General features: G+C 35.8%; 2 protein-coding genes across 2 annotated transcripts in view; one reads left to right on the top strand and one right to left on the bottom strand.

The window, feature by feature from the left end:
- The first annotated feature begins 1786 nt into the window (after nt 1-1786).
- Nucleotides 1787-4846, top strand: LOC125867132 (eukaryotic initiation factor 4A-15). Its single transcript, XM_049547564.1, has 5 exons — nt 1787-1809; nt 2412-2483; nt 2588-2697; nt 3019-3449; nt 4023-4846. Exons 2-5 carry the CDS (start codon nt 2416-2418, stop codon nt 4656-4658), a joined length of 1245 nt encoding a protein of 414 aa, XP_049403521.1. The 5' UTR covers nt 1787-1809; nt 2412-2415; the 3' UTR covers nt 4659-4846.
- Nucleotides 4847-16359: 11513 nt separating this feature from the next.
- Nucleotides 16360-22195, bottom strand: part of LOC125867130 (casein kinase 1-like protein 1) — a 15356-nt gene continuing 9520 nt past the window's right edge. The window contains exons 3-14 of the mRNA XM_049547557.1: nt 19485-19554; nt 19256-19404; nt 19077-19172; nt 18914-18984; nt 18271-18332; nt 18022-18085; nt 17869-17953; nt 17664-17790; nt 17495-17577; nt 17361-17424; nt 17069-17196; nt 16360-16706 (exon numbers count right to left, since the gene is read on the bottom strand). Of these exons, the coding sequence (XP_049403514.1) occupies nt 16416-16706; nt 17069-17196; nt 17361-17424; nt 17495-17577; nt 17664-17790; nt 17869-17953; nt 18022-18085; nt 18271-18332; nt 18914-18984; nt 19077-19172; nt 19256-19404; nt 19485-19554 (1290 nt within the window). The 3' untranslated portion in view covers nt 16360-16415. The remainder of the gene's footprint in view (nt 16707-17068; nt 17197-17360; nt 17425-17494; nt 17578-17663; nt 17791-17868; nt 17954-18021; nt 18086-18270; nt 18333-18913; nt 18985-19076; nt 19173-19255; nt 19405-19484; nt 19555-22195) is intronic.

The following is a 22195-nucleotide window of genomic DNA, read 5'->3' as shown; positions in this document are numbered from 1 at the left end:
GGATAAAAATAATATACAAGTATAATAAACATCTGATATACACAACTAATAGAACAAACAACAATATAAGAAACGACCTAAAATTTGCCTAACATCGAAATATACAAAATATTGAGTAAAAAATATGATTCTAACTTCATTTGTATAGCTTCAATGGCAAATAACTCCAGGTACCTGTAAAGACACTTAGTAAAAGTTTTAGTAATAAATAAATACGAATAAAAATAAATGAATCAAATAATAACTTAAAAATTTAGCATGGGAGACCTTGGAAATCGATGGTAATTTCTTCATTGACCAGTTTAACATACAAAAGAATGTGAACTTAAACTAAATTTTCGTCTTTTAAAATAAGGAGGCCTCGAAAACAGACGGAAAGATTTGTTTCATTGGCCATTGAACTCATGTAAATGAAACAAAATATATGAAGAATATAATAAGTAAGTAAATAAATAAGTATGGAAAGAAACAATGTCAAATAATAATAAACAACTCAAATGGAGAGAGAAGGGGATTCTGAAAAAAGGTCATCCATTATTGGAAAAGTCAAGAACAGTGCAAGATGAAACCAAAATTGAAAGAAATGAGTAATATCAACAAGTTTGATAAAAAGAAATATATGAGCAGTCATCAATCAAGTAAATTAATAAGGAAAATTGAAACATTAACAAGTGTAACGATGGCACAACACAATAGATATACTCCACCGGATAATAAATTCCAATGATATCATTAACAAGACAAAACAAAAATAAACAACATGAGAGATTGAGAAAAGGATTGTACAGTGGTGATGCATTGTTGTTTGAACTTGTGGTTTGTTCGTTGAGCTACTAATTTATGGAGGTGCGAGTTTGGTGATGTTTGGTGAAGAAAAACTCCATTTCCGATTAGATTGATGATCTGTTTGGTTCTCCAATGGGTTAGGAGTTGTTCAATCATTGATTGGTTTGTTGGTCAGAGATGGGGTTGGGATTTTCCTGGTGGTGTTTGGGTGTGGTTTTGCTGGTTGTTTTTCGGTGGTATTAGTTAGGTCTGTTGGAGGAAGAAGATGGAGGTCTGGTTGTGTTTAGTGTTTGGAGAGAATAAAAGGGAAAACGAGGAGATGGGGGGAAGACGAGAAAAAAAAGAGTGTGGAGGTAGTGAGTTGGGTTTTGTCGAAAAACGGAAAAGGGGTTTTTGGGTGGTGGACTCGCTCAATTCCGGTGAAAAAAATAATGAAAAATAAAAGAATTTCTTAAATTCTAAAAAGTCTAAAAATTACATCCCATATCTAAAATTTTATCCACCAGCCCTAACTTAATGACCAAGTTATTGCTTAAATAGAAAATTGAAAACCATGTACAATATCATGATCTTGAAACCGCGGGCTAAAACCACCGGTTAATAAAATATTTGTGTATGAAATCTTATACATATTTGAAATGAATTTTTGGATTGTGCAAAATATGAAAATGAGTATTAACAAATGTACCGATTATTAAAAAATGTAACGAACGTAACCAATGACATGTAAAAAAAGGAATTTAAGATAAATAATAATTTAATAAAAAATAATAATATTTAAAAGCATTGTGACAAAATAATATAAATAGAATTAAGCGATAATAATATTTTAAGAAATAAGAATAATTATGAACAAGCATGTATTTTTTGAAGGAGAAAATTGGAACAAATAGAAATAGAGGTTGAGGGCAAATTGGTAACAGCAGAAAAAGAAGGGAAGGATTTGGTTAGCAGGAACCCTGGCACAAGATTGGTGTTTGACAAAACTCGACGGCCCCTCTCAAACCCTAATTTCTCATCTTCTTCAGGCAGGTGCACTCATCTTCGTATTCAGTTCACTGACATAATATATAAGTTGTTCAATTTTTGCTACTTGAAAGATTAGATTGTTTTCGTTTTTTCAGAAAATGAATATTGTAGTTACTACTTTTGCGTTCAACACTCTTACTTTTCTGTAATTATAACACTCTACAACTCACATAGATAAGTTGTTCAATGTTGTTTTGTTAAGACCCATGTTTGATAAAGCACTCTAGATTCTTCAACTGATTATTCGTAGTGAGGAATGGCATCTTTCACATTCTATTTTTCAAGTTATGATTCTTTTACCTGACAATTTGTACCAAATCATTTAAGTTAATATTCTTTTTTCATGGTTGGTCAAAATTATGGGTTGGAACAACCAGGGTTAGAATAGCCATTTGTATAAGGAACACTGGAAACAAATATGAAATCCAAACTTTATCTTCATATCTAGTTTATTTTTCCTTCGTGCTAAATTGGTCTTTTTACCTGAACCAATGAGAACCTTCTCATTTGTGATTCATTCAGCCAACTTGTATTGATTTGTCAATTTTTAATTTTATCCGTGATCCTTTGTTGCTGATGTTCTCTGAATGCTTTCCAGTCATGGCAGGCTCAGCCCCAGAAGGATCACAGTTTGATGCTCGTCAATTCGACTCAAAAATGAATGAGTTGTAAGTATCAGGACCCTATTATTTATGCATTTCTACAAGGTCTTTTTTCTGTATTTATTCCTCCTATGAATTCCTTTCGAGCATGTACCTGGCTTTCCCTGCAGGCTTTCAGCTGATGATGGCCAAGATTTCTTTACCTCATACGATGAGATTTATGATAGTTTTGATGCCATGGGTTTGCAGGAGAACCTTCTCAGGGGCATTTATGCATACGGTTTGTTGGAACATTTTTCCCTTTTTTCGTCTACTTCACTAATTCACACATTAGGTGGACTGTAAGTGGTAATACAATGTAACATCTGGTCTCTGTTGTTCTTTTGTGATTCTAGATCAGTGTGAATGAATATACTTTTGCTTTATTAATCAAAAAAGAAAAGGAAACAAAGGAAATGCTCACACATGAGCTCTCCTACTCTTCAGATTCCTGTTCAATCTATAATTAATCTTGTTATAGTGGGATACTCTCTTTGTTCTTGGATCGTTCTATTTGTTAATCAGGTTACAATGTACTTATCATTGGATTATTCTCATGTAGGTTTTGAGAAACCCTCCGCAATCCAGCAAAGAGGAATTGTACCCTTTTGCAAAGGTCTTGATGTAATTCAACAGGCTCAGTCTGGAACTGGGAAGACTGCCACATTTTGTTCTGGAATTCTGCAGCAACTTAACTATGAACTTCTGGAATGTCAAGCTTTGGTCTTGGCACCTACTCGGGAGCTTGCACAACAAATTGAAAAGGTCATGAGGGCACTAGGTGACTACCTTGGTGTCAAGGTACATGCCTGTGTGGGAGGAACCAGTGTTCGGGAGGATCAACGCATCCTTTCAAGTGGTGTTCATGTTGTTGTGGGAACACCTGGACGTGTATTTGACATGCTGAGAAGACAGTCACTTCGCCCTGATCATATAAAGATGTTTGTATTGGATGAGGCTGATGAAATGCTTTCTAGAGGCTTCAAGGATCAGGTCAATTATTTTAGATTCAAAATTGCCTCTGACCAATATCTCCTGTGTATGAGTGCATATGTTTCTTTGTACATCCTTATCCTTTTTATGTGTCTATTGTATGAAGGGTTCTCCAACCACAAATGTTTTCTTACATTTGAGTTGTTATGATGTTATGCAACAAATATTTCCTTTTGTTGGTTATCCATTGTATGTGAAAATTTGACTTGCGAGGAATGGTCCAATTGTTGGGTGCCAGGGGGATATGATGGGAAAACATGGCTGTAGTGTACAAAGTTAAAAAAATTAGTAAGAGGGCAAGAATTAAATCTCTGTTTTCTGTGTGTTATTTCCTTTCTTTGAGATCAAATTTGACTTCATTTATCCAACATGACAATTTTGTTTAGCTTTGCACTGTTGCCGATGTCTGATTTTCTTTTTTTATCCTTTCCTTTTCCCTTCAATGTGTTGAAAGTCTATTTACCTCTACTATGAACTAAATTAGTACCCACACCCCATATTTGCATTTCTCAGTGGTTGTGTCGACATGGCTTATTTGCCCTAAACTTATGCACCTGTATTCTTTGTCTCCAGATCTATGATATTTTCCAGCTCTTGCCTCCTAAGATTCAGGTTGGTGTCTTCTCTGCTACTATGCCCCCTGAGGCACTTGAAATCACAAGAAAATTCATGAACAAACCTGTGAGGATTCTTGTGAAGCGTGATGAGCTGACGTTAGAAGGTATCAAGCAGTTCTATGTGAATGTGGACAAGGAAGAATGGAAGCTTGAAACCCTGTGTGACCTGTATGAAACATTAGCCATTACCCAGAGTGTGATCTTTGTGAATACTCGTCGCAAAGTTGACTGGTTGACAGACAAGATGCGAAGCAGAGACCATACAGTGTCAGCTACCCATGGTGACATGGACCAGAACACTAGAGATATTATAATGCGTGAATTCCGTTCTGGGTCCTCGCGTGTTCTCATCACCACTGATCTTTTGGCGCGAGGAATCGATGTCCAACAAGTCTCGCTGGTCATAAATTATGATCTCCCGACTCAGCCTGAGAATTATCTTCATCGTATTGGACGCAGTGGAAGGTTTGGTAGGAAGGGTGTGGCCATCAACTTTGTAACAAAGGATGATGAGAGGATGCTGTCTGATATTCAGAGATTTTACAACGTTGTTATTGAGGAGCTGCCAGCAAATGTTGCTGATCTCCTGTAAGAAGCTATTTTCCTACCAAATAGGAGCGGGTGGGTGGGTTCTACACAATTCAATCTCTTTTCCTTTTTACATTTTCTGTGGTATCTAAATTATGCACATTGGCCTTGTGTAATCCATTATTAAATGCTAGCTGTTGACCTCAAGGGCTGTATCTCAAGAGTATTATAAAATGATTCAACTTCACGCTACATTTGAAGTTGCCTTACAATCTCTCCTCTTCTATCAACCATTTTAATGTCCTTTCCAAATTGCTCAGAAGTCTATTTTTAATTACTAATTACAGATATTCCATTCTTCTCTTCTCTTCTTATTTATGTCACCATTTTAGATTTCACGCTCTTTAACAAACTATCTAAGTTTACTATTATACCCAGAGTTGTTCATGGTTATGGTTGAAAAACCAAATCGAATCGCAATCCGATTAAAAAAATTGATATTTGGTTAAGTTTGGTTTTAAATTTGAAAATCGATACTGTTTGGTTTGGGTTTGGTTTTACTATAAAAATAACTACAAAAATAACCAAATCGAATCGATAAATTATATATATAAAGTTTACAATTATTTATATATTATTCATAAATAAAATATAAATATTTTGTTAAATTTTAAGTAACCTAAGTCTTTAAATTTACCATTTTCTCAAGTCCAACACTTAAATTTTAGCCCATCTATTACTATCATAACTCCAAGTCCATTAAAATTCATTATTTTAGTCTTTACCTATCATATAGTTACACCTTCTCTTAATTGAATCACGTTGTTTGTGTAATGATAACTTTAATATTGTTTAATTGCTTAATTGAACCAACAATGATTTTTCAGTGGATTGTTCATGTACTAGGTGTTTGTGTCTATCAAGATACGTATGTCCTCAAAAATTTATTACTTTCAAACTGAAAAAAAACCCAAAAAAACTGAACCGAACCGAACCAAACTATCAATAACCAAATCAACGGTTATTTTTTTCGTTTGGTTTTAGATATTTAAAAAATCAACTAGATTGGTTTGGTTTTTATTTTAACCAATAACCGATCCAAACCGAACCACGAACACCCCTAATTATACCTTTATTTAGTCATCTCTAGAACTTAACTTTTCAATAAATTGATCAATGCACATGAATTAACCAATTTTTCTATATTCATCAAATTCATACTTTCAAGGTTAACAACTCTCAAGGATAAAATAGAAAGAGTAAAGTTGTTTATATATTGGTTTTATGAAATGACAAACTCTCTCTGTTCCATATTAGTTGATATCTTTCCTTTTTACACGTATATTTCTATTAACTACGTGGACAAGAAATTACACCATCAATTTATTTTTAGAAATAGTTATTTTTCTTAATTTGATTATTATATTTTCACATTAATGATTTTTCAGCTTCTCTTTTTATTTTTATTTTTTAAAACACAATTTATAGATTTTTTATTTTTTATTGAAATAGCGCTCAAATATTTTTGTATTGTTGATTGAATGAACTAGGAAGAGAGGAGAACGAGGTGAAAATAATGAGGACAAGAGAAAGCGGTGGAAAATCTTTCTTTTTTTTTTGGCAACTAAATAAGAATCCTAAACAAACTACTATAATTAAATTTAGAGGCCAAGTTACCATATAATATTTTTTTTGTTATTTTTATTTAATTATTAATAATATGTCAATATATTAATATAAATAAGTATTTCTAAAAATAAATTGACGGTGTAATTTTCTTGTCAACCGTCAGTGGAGAAAAATTAATATGTATTGAGAAATTATATATAAGAAGATAATTTTTCTAGTTCATCCCTTGAAAAATTTCATGGAAATTTTACAAAAAAATGTGAACACTTTTCAAAATATAATTGCAAGAGTATTATAGGAAAAATTTAATTAATGTTTTCTTGATTTAGTAAGTTAGACAACTAATATGACACAACTACTTTTACTAAGATGATATACTAATATGGAACGGAGGTGATATTAAGAAATATCTATTTTTTGTAAGGACGACATATAAATATGAACGGAGAAAGTAGTGTTTATAAATTTTGGAAATTATGCATATTAGGTCTAGATATCAATTGCGTTGGGAGAAACTATGAATATTAGTTTTTGTCTACCTACATTTTGGTGTACAACTTTGTACGTGTGTACACGTCAAATCATTTAAGGGTGACAAAAAGGTTTTAAAATATAAAAAAAATGACTCAAATTTTAAGAATTGAGGGTAGCTAACAAGTTTATGATTAGGATTTAATGTTAGTTTTTTTTATTTACACTTCCAATCTTTCAAATAAATTAATCCTAATTTTCTAATTGTGGAGGAAGAACCTGCCTCTCTTTCTTCTTCTGGATTATCCGCGCTTTTCTTCTTCTTCCTCCTCTCTCTCGGCTCCGTTCTTCTTCTCTCACTCGTGTTTCTCATGTTGGTGTTGATGTTACTTTTGAAATGAAAGTTGAGTTGTTTTTTGAAAAAATGAAGAGGAAAACATAACATTTTTTCTCAATTTCTGGACTAACCATTGTTTGTGTAGCTTGGGAATTATTTGAGAAGTGATTTTTAATCATTTTGATAAGTAAATTCATTTAATTTTGTGTGCATTTTTCATGTGAGCTATTTTTCAGTTATTTCTATCGTTTCAGCAATGTTGCAGCAGGTTCTGAAATAGATCAAGTAGTTGCTGGAAAATGAGCAATAATAGCTTAGATATTTTTTCAACAACGGCTGAAGGAAATACAATTGTTGACTATGTTTCAGTAGTTGCTGCATTTATTCAACAGTTGCTGCAACATATTTAGCTGACGAAACGTATGCAGTAGTTGCTGAATAATCTATAGCTACTATTGCACATGTTGCTTCAACTAATAAAGCAGTTGCTGAATAAAATCCAGCAATTGTTGTATTTTAATTTTAAATCATGACTAATTTTAATTTTTTTAAACCATATTATCTTCATGTACCTTCAATATCATTAATGGGGGACAAAATAACGTTTGGGGTTGATTTTCATGGTGAATGAGTCGATCCAACAATCATTTTATTTGGTGTTGGAAGGGTAAAGAATCGATCGAGACAATAACAATGATTGTGCATCAAGATGTCGCATATGATAATTCTTTGAAAGAAATCATTATCAAATGTGAGTTAGGTTGTGAGTTGTCAGATATTGTCATCACTTACATTCACACTTGTAGTGAAGAGAAGAGCGCGGCTATTTTTAGGATTAAAAAATCAAGCTAGTTTGTTTACTTATTTGGAAGATGAAGCTACACCTATTTTAAGGATAAATGTGGTTGAAAGAGTGGTAGAGAACCACAATACATCTCAAAATCAACAAGTGTTAAATGGTGAAGGTTCGCAAGCAAATGAAGGTGAACAGACTGCACCTACTCCAGAAGTTGTCTTTAATACGTCGATAACACAATCAACACAATTGAATCGTGTTCAAGATGACGAAACAAATTTCTATAATGGTATGCCATTAATAAATAAGCAAGTTCTGGCTATTGCATTAAAAATGCTTGTGTGAAGAAAGATTTGAGATTTTAAAAAATGATAAACACGCGTTTGGTGTATAGAGTCAAGTGTGTACATCCCAAATGCAAGTGATGGTTAAGAGCTGTAGAGCTTAAAAGTTCTGAAAGGTTAAGAATGAAATGTTTCACACAAGTGGTTCTCAACATCTTACGAGCCATAATTCACATGCTACAACAAAAGTCATTAGTGAATACTTCAAAGATAAGTTTTCCAAGGGTAAAATCCCACCCATAAAAGATATGAAGACTTCAATCCGTGTGGAATTGAGCTGTAAAATAAGTTATTGAAAAATTTGGAAGGGAATCAAGATTGCAAAGTCTTTGATTAGGGGAACACATGAGCATGGATACATATCATTATATGATTAGCATAATAAATACGGAAACTAAGATATCATTGAAGCTTGATGAAAATAGCAAGTTCGAGTATTTTTTTATGACTATATGGGCTTGAATTCTTTATTTTAGGCAAATAAGAAAAGTCATAGTTGTCGATGGAACATTTTTTAAAGAAATGTACAGTGGAGTGTTGTTATTTGTTGTTGCACCAGATGTAGAGAAACGTATTTCTTCAGTAGCTTTTTGTGTTGTTGATTCTAAGTGCGATGCCTCATATCGGTATTTTCTTTTTTTTTGCAAATGAGCAACTTTGTAGATGATACCCCTGAATTTTGCATAATTTCTGATCGCCGAGCATTAAAAAAATAATTCCAATTGCCTACCCTTTAGCTCATTATGGATGTTGCATGTGGCACCTCGAAGAAAATATCCGAAATTTTCACAATGGAAAAATCATCTACCAGTTTTATAAAGAAGCACAAGCATATAGTGAAGATGAATTCAATGATCACTTCAATCAAATCATAGATATGGTTCTGGGGGTCATCGCACATCTTGAACACGTTGAATTTCACAGATGGAGTAGGGTATTCTTTCCGGGAAACATGTATACTTTATTGTTATTATTTTTATATATTTGTAGAGCTTGACATATTTGAGGTGTAGTAATTTACAACAACTGCTACATTTGATGCATCTGCAGTAGCAACTGTAAAATTTATTGCAGTAACAGATGAAACAAATGCAAATTTAAATATCTTTAAATTATAAAATATTTATTTTTTATTTTTCAGATTTAATATCATGACATCAAACATTGCTGAGTCAATTAACGCACTGTGTGTTGATGAAAAAGAATTTTTCATTTTTGCTCTATTGGATAAAATGAATAAGAAGTTTGAAGAAAAATTTCATTAAAGACGTATGGAATTCCACAATACACCAACTATCTTTGTTCCTTCAATAGAAGGGGTCATTGCAAAAAATGTTAATATTGGAACAATTTATTGATTCATCAAACTGCTAGCTACAAATATGTTATTTCTGGTCATGATGCAGTTGCGGTCGATTTACATTGCATATCTTATTATACTTGTAGAGTCTTTGATCTTGACAAGATACCTTATCCACATGCTATGGCAGCGCCACTCTCAATATGGTGAAGACTATGGGAGATAGATTTATAAATAATCTTCTTCATATTATAAGGTAGAGACATATCTTTTACATACTTGGAGGAAATTAAACCCGTCCCACCATTGAAATTTTAGAAAAGGGAAATACCTCCTCCATATGTTGAACCAAGAAAGTTGGGAAGAAAGGCAAATAAGAGGCGAACGGGTATCGGAGAATCATTTTCAACAAAAAAGAATAAATATTTCATATGCAAAAGGGTTCGGTACAAAAGAACTACATGCTCCGAGAGAAATGCTTCATAAAAACACTCGCTTTTACTTGTTGTTTGTGAACTTTGTCTCACTTGTCGTTATTGTTGTTGTTTGGGTACTTCTGTTAGTGAATGCTCTTGTTACCAATTATTGCAGCAGTTTACATTAATAACAACAGATGAACTAATTTACTACAACAGTTTACAATAATTTAATTGCTATAAAAATTTTAGCAACACTAGGAGAGTTACATCCTAAGTCTAACTTAATATAAATTAATACCATCTAACTAATAATCAATTTACTATAACAACTAACTAAAAATTTAGCAACTTCTAGACAACTCACAACTCACTAAATTGATAAATAAAATTCAGCAAATAGCGAACTTGTTGATGTATGTTACAACAATTGCTACAAAAGTCTCAACAAGTAGATAACATGTTGATATATTTTACAATAGTTGCTATAGTGGACCTAGCAAGTAGAGAACTTCCTGATGTATATATGTTACATCAATTACTATAGTTGTCCTAGCAAGTAGCTAATTTGCTACAACATAGTTAATTAAAATATCTATTAGATCTAACTTTTAGTGTAAAATTAGACTAACACTATTCTATTTATCAATTAAAATCGGCTTACATGTGCAATTGCTCGATCAATTGATTGCACATTACTTGTCTAATAACTATCTCAATGTATAAAGTCACTATTAAATCTAATTTGTAGTCTTGAATTGAATTAAAATCGACTCATTTATTATGATATAGGATTGATTAATTCAACTAATAATCATTTTACTATAATAATATTGACTGATATGTGCAATTCCCCAATTTATTGTATATTGCTTGTCTAACTACTATCTCAACGTACAAGATCCCTATTGTAACACCTCAAAAATCTGAACTAAGATTGAACAAGAGAGAAGCCAAACCACGGAGGGGTCAACGAGCCGTAAGAGGACCACGATCCGTCACCCTGCTCGTGGTTGTGCACCCAACAAATTGTGAAAGACCACAGACCACTAGACAGTCTGTGGAGCTCCACACGGGTTGTGAAGTGGCCCTTGAAGGAGACACATAACCACCATGGATACTCTGAAGGACTACGGACCACTAGATGGTCCATGGAGCTTCACACGAGCAGTGAAGTGGCTCGTGAAAGAGGCTTGACAGACTTTGAGATTTGGGTCAACTTCAAACGATCATATCTTTTAGAAAAAAAATGATTTAGGTATCCCATAACCTATCAAATTAAAAGTTTTTTGAGTCCTATTTTCAACGCCACTAAGTTTGCATAATTTCGAGCCCAGAGTAAAAAGTTACTCATTTTAGTGAAGCCATGTCGGGCAGGGCATCTTCACGAGCTGCTAGATGGGCCATCATGCCTTAGACGGCCCGCAAAGCCCTTCTTGAAATCACTTCGGCAGCATTTAAGTCAGGGTGGCATTGGTCTTTTCCCCTATGCATATGGTACTTAAACTACGTCATTTTACCCAGTCTAAGCTTAGTAAACTAGTCGGAAACTACCTAAAATCCTCATTCTCTTAAAATCATCTTACTTAGAAAGAAAAGAATATAAAGAGGCGACATTTTCTCCTTAGAACAAGCAAAGGGTTTCTTCGAGTTCAGCCCCGAAATCCAAAGGATTTCTACATAGTTTTCGTCACCAGGTATGTGGGATTTCACTAGTGGGTTCCTTTTTCCCATTAGGTCTCTAGAATTCAGTCAGTTCTTCAATTTCTCATAAATTGTTCAGACCTAGGGTTTTCAAAACCTTGGAGATTCGTTGTGATTTTAGCTGCTATAGTTTCCACGATCTAAATAACCTGTTTCTTGGAAAATTTGCATATCCCCATGTATAGAACTCAGAAACCTAGCTTGTATTAACTATCAATATTTCATGAATTATAATTGCTAGGCAGATCAGTTAGAAAATCATGCTTCAGAATTCGAATTTCATATATAGATGTTGCATTCTCAGATAGCATATCAGTATTTTGAGCTACTCAATATTTCAGTGCATTTTAGCTATACATATTCAGTTGGGAGTAGAGTTAGCACCAACTTGGACTCGGGTTCAACATACCCTCAAAGTCTTAGAACTGTGTGCCAACGTAGGTTTAGAAGTCCCCTCTGTTGGGCATCATTTTTTATTGATCACACAACAGTCATGCCTTTATACCCCTGATAAGGTATATTGGATCCTCTCGTTGGGGTGTATACATCGGACTCCAGGTTTAGCTCACGTGATTTATGTCAGTTAATAGTAGCTCCCACGGTCATACTCTTATTGCATTGACCATGTTATCAACATTTACTTCAGTATTCAATTCAGCATGTCATCTTCATGATTAGTACTTGGTCATTGCATCTAGTTCAGTTTTCAGTTTTCAGTTTTCAGCTTTACTTCAGTACAACTTATTCCTATGTTCAGTTTATATTGTTCAGCTTAGTATCTATATCCTGCATGCTCAGTAGATTCAAAGTACCGACGCATACTTTTGCACTACACCATTGTATGATGTAGGTTCATGCGCTCAGCATCCAGATCACGTTTAGATCGACTTCCAGCCCATAATCAGTAACTTTAGTGGTGAGCCCTCATAGTTCGAGGATGTTTCTTTATGTTGTTGGTTTAGTTAGCTTATTATCAGTCCTTCAGTATCTTTAGAGTTAGCTGGTGACTTATCCCAGTAGCTCATCAGTATTAGAGGCTTTCAGACATAGAGTTAGTATTCAGTTGTTTTGGGTTGTTTCCCATGGATTTTCAGTCAAATCCTCACTTGGGGTTCTTTTAGTTTTGACTCACTTTACAGTTATGCTTTCGCTTTCTTAGTTATATTTAAGTATGCTTGTGATATATTAGACTCAGGGTTAGCTTGGGGTCACTTGTGATCCTAAGTCTCGTGTTACATCTAGGGGGTAGCCTCGGGGCATGACAAACTTGGTATCAGAGCATTAGGTTCAAGAGTCCTAGGGTGTCTGGACGCCGCACTAAGTAGAGTCTCTTTCATGAGTGTGAAGCGTGTCACACATATGAGGGGGAGGCTACAAAGTGTTCTAAGAAAAACTTCACTTCATTGCTATATTTTTCGTGCGATTAAGTGTGATTCAACTTCTCCTTTCTAATCCATCGTTATACGTTTCAGATCATGCCTCCTCGGAGAGCTAACACATGAAATGTTAACGCACGCAATGCTAATGTAGTTCCTTCAAACCCAAACCATGAGGTACGAATGTAGAGTTCCATAATGCGATCCAGCTATTGGCTCAAGCCAACCAGACCAATCAGTAGGCCTCATTTCCTGCAAACCCCACTGGTGGATCAGCTGCAGCCAGGGTTCGAGACTTTGTTCGTATGAATCCGCCATAGTTTCTATGGTCGAAGGTTTGTGAGGACCCACAGAACTTCACTGATGAGGTTAAGAAGATTCTTGAGGTAATGCAAGTGGCTGGTACTGATAGTGTTGAGCTAGCATCCTATCAACTTAAGGATATGGCTCATATCTGGTTCACGCAGTGGAAAAAAACAAGGGTGCAGTTGTAACTCCTCTGACGTAAGATTATTTTATTAGAGCTTTTCTGGACAGGTTCTTCCCGATAGAGTTGAGGGAGGCTAAGGCTCAGGAGTTTAAGAACTTAAGGTAGAGTTATACATGCTAAATTTTACTCAACTCTCCAGGTATGCTCCACATATGATTGTCGATTCGAGAGCACATATGAGCAAGTTCTTATTTGGAGTATCCAATTTGGTGAAGACCGAGTGCAGGAATGCTATGCTATTAGGGGATATGGATATCTCCAGACTGATGACCCATGCTCATCAGGTTGAGGGAGGTAAGCTAAAGGAACTGGCCAATGATAACAAAGGTTAGAACAGGCAACTATGAATACTCTCAGCATAGGTCGAGCGATGTAAATCGCTCACAATTTTAGCATAGGTCTACAGCCCCAAACGCCTTCATCATCTAGTGTTCCATTCCCCAGGTTTTGACAGGATCAAAAAAGGAGGGCATCAGGCTCTAAGTCTCAGGGGAGTGCTTCAGGTAATAGGACTTTTCCATCTTCTCAGAAGTGTGGTAAGAACCATCTTGGCGAGTGTCTTGCAGGTTGAGAGGGGTGCTTTGGGTGTGGTCAGTCTGATCATAGGCTGAAGGATTTCCCTTCTGCCAGGCAAGGATAAAGAGGTAACATTAACAGGGCTCAGTCTACAACTTCAGCAACGAGAGCAGGTCACCCCACTCAGCAGGGTGCCTCGTCTAGTACAAGTGGTGGTCAGTGCTAGAGCAGGTTGTATTCTCTTCAGGCTCGCCAGGACAAAGATGATTCTCCTAATGTTGTCATTGGTACTTTACAAGTCTTCCATTTAGATGTTTATGCATTGTTATATCCCAGGGCTACACTTTCTTTATAAGTCCATACATAGCAGTAAACTTCTTTGTCAGTCCAGAAACTCTCTCAAAACCCTTCTCAGTCTCTACTCTAGTTGGTGACCCAATTATAGCTAGACGGGTATGCAGAAATTTCCCTGTCACCGTTTCTCAGAAAGTCACATCACCAGACCTTGTAGAGTTAGAAATGGTAGGTTTTGATATCATTCTAGGCATGGATTGGTTACATTTTTGTTATGCCTCAGTCGATTGTAGGACTAGGATCATTAGTCTTCAGTTTCCAAACAAGCCAGTCTTATACTGGAAGGGTAGTAACTCAGTACATGTAGGTTGGTTTATCTCGTACCTTAAGGTTAGGAAAATGATCCCTAAAGGGTATATCTATCATCTTGTTCAGGTTAAGGATTCAAACTCCAAAACCCCAAATCTTGAGTCAGTCCCAGTAGTAAATGAGTTTCCAGAAGTGTTTCTAGAAGATCTTCCGGAGTTCATCTCGAAAGGGAAATTGACTTTGAAATAGATCTTTTTCCAGATACCCAGCCTATTTTGATTCCTCCTTACAGAATTTCTCCAGTTGAGATTAAGGAATTGAAAGATCAGTTGAAAGACCTTCTAGATAAAGGCTTCATCAGACCCAATATCTCTCCATGGGGTGCTCCAGTGTTGTTCGTAAAAAAAAAACAGTTCTCTCAGAATGTGCATGTAATGACCCTCTTGGTCATTTTTGTGTCTTGCCTTCTGTGTGTCNACAATCAAGAATAAGTATCCCATCCCCAGGATTGATGACTTGTTCGACCAACTTCAAGGTGATGGTTGCTTTTCTAAGATAGACCTCAGATTTGACTATCATTAGCTCAGAGTTGGAGATAGTGACATCCGGAAGACAGCCTTCAGGACTCAGTATGGTCACTATGAATTTGTAGTTATGTCTCTCGGACTAATAAATTCTCCTGTAACTTTCATGGACTTAATGAACAAAGTGTTGAAGAGCATGCGACTCATCTGAGAGTTGTTATGCAAACCCTCAAAGATCGCCAACTATTTGCTAAGTTCAACAAATGTGAATTTTGGTTGCAGTCGGTCGCATTAACAAATGTGAATTAATGCGGGGCGGGTTTATGCGGTACCAAATAGGAATTCAAAGAAAATTAAATGTTTGTAGTCGGTAAAAATAAAAAATATAAACTTTGACTTTGACTTTAACTTCTTTTTATTTAAATTTAAACTAGACGAGTCCCGTGATTGTTAGTTGTTGAAATATTAATTAGAAATGGTTAATTAGCGATTAAAAACAATTGTTGAAATGTTAGCTAGAAAAAGTTGTTGAGGTTAATTATCAAAAAATGGAGAAAAGAAAATTATGCAGGACTGATTTAATATACATGACTTGAAACTCTTTCTCGCCTAACTAAGCATCAGTAGCTTAGTGCCTTATGAACATTGATTTACCCTCAAGTAGCTGAACAAGATTGTCACACGAGGCGGTTTAAAAGTTTGTGGATTGAACCATCTCTACTAATGCAGATTGAACTATTGCTCCCTTAGACACATTTACTTCAAATTATATTATTTGTAATGTAATACTTAGGGAAGAAAGAAAAAAAAAAAACGTACATAACTAGAGAGTCAATTTGTAATCCTGACCTCAGAAAGGGCATTCTAGCATTCCCATTTTACCAACTCCAGCAATAGACAGACACATAGAAATCTCACTTGCTGCAAGTAAGGTGGCACACACATTCAACTTACCATGGTAGAATGGGCGTACGCTTCACTTTGTTGCAAAAATAAATTGAAGGGAAGTCTCAAGTGACATTCAACTAGAATATAACTGCGGACCATTTAAATATACATTTTCACATCATCTGGACAAGGAGATATCTTATAGCACAATTTTGAAACATGCACGACAATGAGCTTGTATTGAAACCATCTCACATTATGCATTAGCATCATTCAAAGCTATCTATTTATATATAGCCACCAACACACGCTCTAGATCCCTAATTTCCAACCCCGAAATTCTTTTTTTTTAAAAATCTACTTTCAGGGCCTCAATTCTACCACAAGTCAGAAATTTACAAGAATGTGATGAAAGGGTTTCCAATCATTAGTGACCCTTGTCTTCCTCATCGAAATGTAGGCTCTCAATTCCTTTAAGTGTGGATTCATAGTTCTTCACACCAGGACCAGATGAAGCATGTTTAGGATCTGATGATCCAACAAGAGGGGAGATTCTCTGTCCACTTGATATTTTGTGCATGGTCGCTGGACTAGCCTCAGGCGTTCGAGAACGTGTAGGATCAGAGTCATTTCCTACAGTGAAAGTCTCACGGCTGCCAGACACTAGACCTCGCCGCAATGATCCACTTGATCGTCCCAGGAAAGTGGAGCTTGGCAACTGAAAAATTGGACGATTCATCATAATGTGGCAAAAAAGATCACTTATCATATATAGCATATATCAAGTTCCATATCAACAACTTGAAACACTATTATCTTCTTTTGTTTTTCCTGGGACTAAGGAAATACAGAACTAGATTCTTTGTCCAAATCATCTGAATTCTGAAGCAAGCGTTATTTTAGAACTGGCAGAGCACTTCAACAAAACGACAGTTACACACTTGCACACTTACACTCAAGGATTCACTACAATTGATCATGGACTGATCTCTGAAAATCAATTATGGACTAATCTATATCCTAGAAGCTCCGGAATTTAAGAATCTTACCATCTTATCTAAGTTAATCCAACTAACTTACCATAGCATCCTTGCTGGTAGAATCATTTCTGAGAGGACTTTTCTGCTTGGACAAACTTCCTGCATTTACAAGCTGCCCAGAATATCTCCTTCGAGAAGCATCTGCTGGTTGTCTTCCTTCTTCCTCACCTGCAAATTATTGAGAGTAGGCACAATGAAAATCCCAAATGGAAGAGACAGGAAGGTCTCCACCAGTACGCTCACCAGTAAGTGACGAAGCCAGACAATAAAAATAAACCTCAATGTCTTCAATTTTAGAATACAAAAATAAGGACAGGATACTGGAAGATCACCTGACGGCCTTTCTGCACTAGGGATAACTGGGGGCATGCCTGAGCTGGTTCCAGCACCAGTGCCCTAATAAAAGCAGCCATCATAAGATATAATCTCTGCACACATGTAGAAAAAGCGATATTTCATCACTTACAAGAAGTCGGGAAGGAGGAGCTGCGATTTGGGATTGCTGATATTTCAATATGGTCCAATCAAAAACATAGTCAAACTGAAAGCCTGCAATGCACATAGAAGTGTAAGGGGAGCCTACATTGCATATTACCAGATAAAGCTAAAAAAAATCTTTCAAAATTCGTTTAGACCTTCGCGGATGAAGAGGTCACGAAATATTCTCTTCAGATAAGCATAATCTGGTTTATCCTCAAAGCGTAGTGAACGACAATAATGGAAATAGGATGCAAATTCATTAGGATAACCCCGGCATAAAGCCTGCAAAATTGTAGACCAATGCTCCTTAGATGTATGTGTCTAAAGAAAATCCAATCACCAAATTTGCAAATAAATTACCTCAATAGATGTTGACACCTTCTTTTCACTAATTTTATCATACTTCTGCTTCTTAGTTCCTGCTTTCAGCCCTTGCCAAGGAAGACTGCAATAAACTAGATGTCAAAAGAAGCTGAATAAAACAATGAGGAAAGCAATTGCAGCAAAATTTACCTTCCCCTTAGGAAGTACATCAGTACATATCCAAGAGATTCCAAATCATCTCTCCTGCTTTGTTCTATAACAACAGTAATAGCATATTAAGTGAGAAATACAGCATTGTTTCGAGCTGTACACCTGTTGGCGATCCACGCCATGCTTTTCAGCGAAATCTTCTTGAGGGGAGTCTTCGCTTTTTTTTACAGGATTTGGATCAACGGGGTAAAGAATAAGCACACAAATATAAATAACAGGAACACTCACCAATACCAAGGTGAGTATTCATGCTAGCATATCTTGCAGTGCCTGTCAAGTTTTTGTTCTCTCTGTAGTGCAAAATATCTTATAAGGCACAGATAAAATACAAAACACAAATGCATGTGCATTCATACAGAAAAGAACTTGGGGACACTTAAAAATAAAGATGGGAATAGACATATTCCCATCATAAGATTTTTTGCAGCACCAAGACATGCATTGGGTAACTTCAAGACATGCATTTGTTACATAACAGATCTTAGAGAAATGCATTTCGAATTGTCTTAGCATCATCCATACACCTGCCACAATCTGTAATTATCACATATCCCCAGCTGGAGTGTTACATTTTGCTAATTAGAGCAAAAAAAATTCACATCTGTTTCTTTCATAATTGACAAAAACTTTCTTCAAATTGCCTCATCATATCCAAAGGTAGGAATTTACGTATATAATCTGCTCAGTCTTTTCTCTTCAGATGGAAGTTCTAAAGCAAACTGAAAAAAGATTCTGCACCTATTAAAATCAAGGAGAAGAACAATTTGACAAGGGGAGAAATTCCTATGAACTATACTGTAACATATTCTCAACAAAAACAAACAGTCACTGCAAACACTAATGCTCTTACAAATGGGAGCTATCAAGTTACCTGTAAGGTATGTGTTGGTGAGTTGAAGTGTCTCGGTACTTCTTGGCCAGACCAAAGTCTATTATGTAGACCTGCATTTTAAGTCGAACTAAACTATAGTAATACATAAATCCTGGGAAATTGTGATAACAAAGAGTAAAAATTAATAATCAAAATATCGGACCTGATTTGCACGCCTTCCCAAGCCCATAAGAAAATTGTCTGGTTTAATATCTCGATGCAAGAATGATTTAGAATGAACAAACTCAATGCGATTTATCTGCAGTAAAAAATGGAATAGCCATGTAACCGACAAGTTTAGGTAGACTAAGACTAAATAAGAAGCATTATACTAACTATTACCATTTGATCTGCAAGCATCAGAACTGTCTTCAGGGAAAGTTTCCTACTGCAAAAATTAAATAAATCTTCAAGACTGGGTCCAAGCAAATCCATGACTAGAACATTGTAATCTCCTTCCACACCGTACCACCTCACATTTGGTATTCCAGCTAAAACAGAAGTATCAGAATTAGTACCATTACTCATGAAAACAAAATCTGAAGGAGAGAAAACACAGAGAAACTATTACTTCCTCCCTGCAAAATTCTATACAACTTTGACTCATATAGCAACTGAGGATGCTTTGTTTTGACATTTTCCTGCAATATCACCAGCATTTATCAGACCTTAAAAACATAATAGAAGAAATAATGCAGTCATTCACATAGTTGGGGCCAAGAGAAAAAAGAAAAAAAGAAAGAGATGAACACATGCACAAAAAGATAAATAAAGAAAAAGATTAACACTTCCAGATATGTAATCATAGGAAGTATTTTCGATATAGGAATATGATATACATGGGAGTTCTATTCATCTTTTTCCCAGTCAAAGAATCAACTGATCGATGTGTTTCAAAGCTATGAACAACAATGTTATGAGGTATGTAGGTCCATCCAATTCACTTTCGATCAGAAATTAGCATATATGCACAAACTTTTTATTTGTAAAAGAAGGGGGGGGGGGGTGTTGTTGGCAAGGGAAAGGAGGGGCAGATATGTGTTCACCCACTTGTGGACTAAAATAATGAAGAACAAACTTCTTATTTTTGACTGAGAAATTTGTCTGGAGCTAACTCTTTGGGCCAACCGCAACCTCCGTAGCTCAGGTATGATGGGTCTACCCTTCTCCACTTGAATATTGGACTGAGTTTGCTTGGCACAGGGCTCAAACTTGTGATCTAAGACACAAGTTCCTCAACCTGTGCCAATTTAGCGAACCCCCAAGGACAATAATGAAGCACAAGCTTCTCCAATACCTGCCTGAACTCAGGCAAAAAGAACTATTCTGTTAGGGCTAACATTCCTCATCTGTGTGAGAAATTGAACAAGGCGGCAGAACTACATAATGTTTTAAAACGTAATCACCTTCAAGATCAACGTACTTCCATGATAGCATTTTCTTTTTGGACCTGTCAAACTAAAAACATGCCCATGTCCAATGTAATAGAGAGAAATCCAGTCATAGTTCACTTGTTCCTCTGATGTAAGTTTTCAGAAAACAAGTGCTAAGCCAGTGTTATGAATGGCGAGTGCCATTCGCCAAAGGCGATATGGCGAGGCGAGGCGAGCCATTCTCGCCATTCTACACTGAGGCATGGCGACATCAAAAAGGTGACCAGAAGGCGACGTAAATGGCGGCGCCATTTTAGATTTTTAATTTTTAAAAAGATTTGACTTAATAATATTAGTCAAAATTAGGGTTTTTTTTCTATTTTCAAACTTTCAGTCGCATTCTCCTTGCGATCTCTTCTCCACCTTCAATCGATCGAGTTGCTGCTCCTCTTCCCCTCGCGTCTCTTCTCCTCCTTCATCGCAGGAGTTGCTGCCAGGTGACCTCTTTTTTTTCTTCTTCTTCTTGAGTTCTCTTCTTCAGATTTCTTTTTCTCTGCTTTTTTCGTATCGTTTCTGTTGCTTCTTTCTTTTTGAGATACAGCTGCCTTCACAGCTCTGTTTTTTTCCTCTGTTTTATTGTTCACGTTTCACTGCTACTGCCTATAATTTTTTTTTAAAAAAAAAAAAAAAAAATTCTTCTATAATTATTTATTCATTTGTCCATAAATAGTGAATTGACTGAATTCAATGGTGGATGCCAGCAAAAAGAGGGACATTGGATGGAATTATGGTACTCAAGGAGCAACGAAAGATTCAGTTAATTGTAACTTTTGTGGGAGTACTTTTAACGGTGGAATAACTCGACACAAGCAACATTTAGTGGGTGGTTTCAAGAATGTTAAAAAATGTACTGCTTGTCCGTCGGCGATTAGAGAAGAAGTAAGGGCTTATATGCAAAATAAAATCACTAATAATCCCAAATTTCAAGTGAGGCAGCCGGAAGAGTATATTGATATTGATGATGTTGATGATATGGATAAATATGCGGAAATGATGCCTCCCTCCAAAACTCCAAAGATATCTTCTAGTGGAGGTGCATCATCCACTGCGCGGAATGTGACGAAAGGCCCTATGAATCTCTATTTTCCGCAGAAATCAACACAAAAAGGAGGCTTTGAAAAAGGAGGAGGAATTGATGAAACAAAAAAATTCTAAGAGAGCGTGCGGTAAGTGCTTTCGCAATATGGATGTATGATGCGGGGCTCCCTTTTAATTGTGTCAATCACAAATCATTCGATAAATTTATTGAGACAGTAGGACAACATGGCCCCGGAATGAAGCCTCCTACATTCTATTAAGTTAGAGTTACTCACCTAAAAAAAGAGGTGGAGAAAGTGGAAAAAATTATTGATGAGCATAAAGTGCAATGGACAAAGTTTGGATGTTCCATTATGATGGACAAATGGACGGCACAAAATGGTAAAATGATCATCAATATTTTGGTGAATTCTCCAATCGGTAGTGTATTTCTTGGTTCCATTGATGCTAGCAATGAATCTACCGATTCCACCAAAATGTACAAGTTGTTTGAAAGCACTATTGAAAGAATTGGACCGAAAAATGTTGTACAAATTGTCACTGATAATGCTAGTGAGAATGTTAAAGCGGGAAGCATGATGATGGGTGCGTACCCACACATTTATTGGACTCCATGTGCCGCTCATTGCATCAACTTGATGTTTGGTGACATATTCAAGGTTAAGCCATATGCTTCCGGTAATATCACTCTCCTATCCTCTAACTTTCTTTATAGTCAATACTTAATGCTTATTAGCTACTAATTACTATAATCTTACTTTAACAGTTTTTAAGAAGGCCATCAGAATCCATTCTTACATTAGTCAAAGGC

Source organism: Solanum stenotomum, chromosome 6 (genome assembly GCF_019186545.1).
Source record: "Solanum stenotomum isolate F172 chromosome 6, ASM1918654v1, whole genome shotgun sequence".
NCBI lineage: Eukaryota > Viridiplantae > Streptophyta > Magnoliopsida > Solanales > Solanaceae > Solanum > Solanum stenotomum.
Note: the sequence above shows the minus strand (reverse complement) of the source record. Positions and strands in the feature narration are given on the sequence as shown.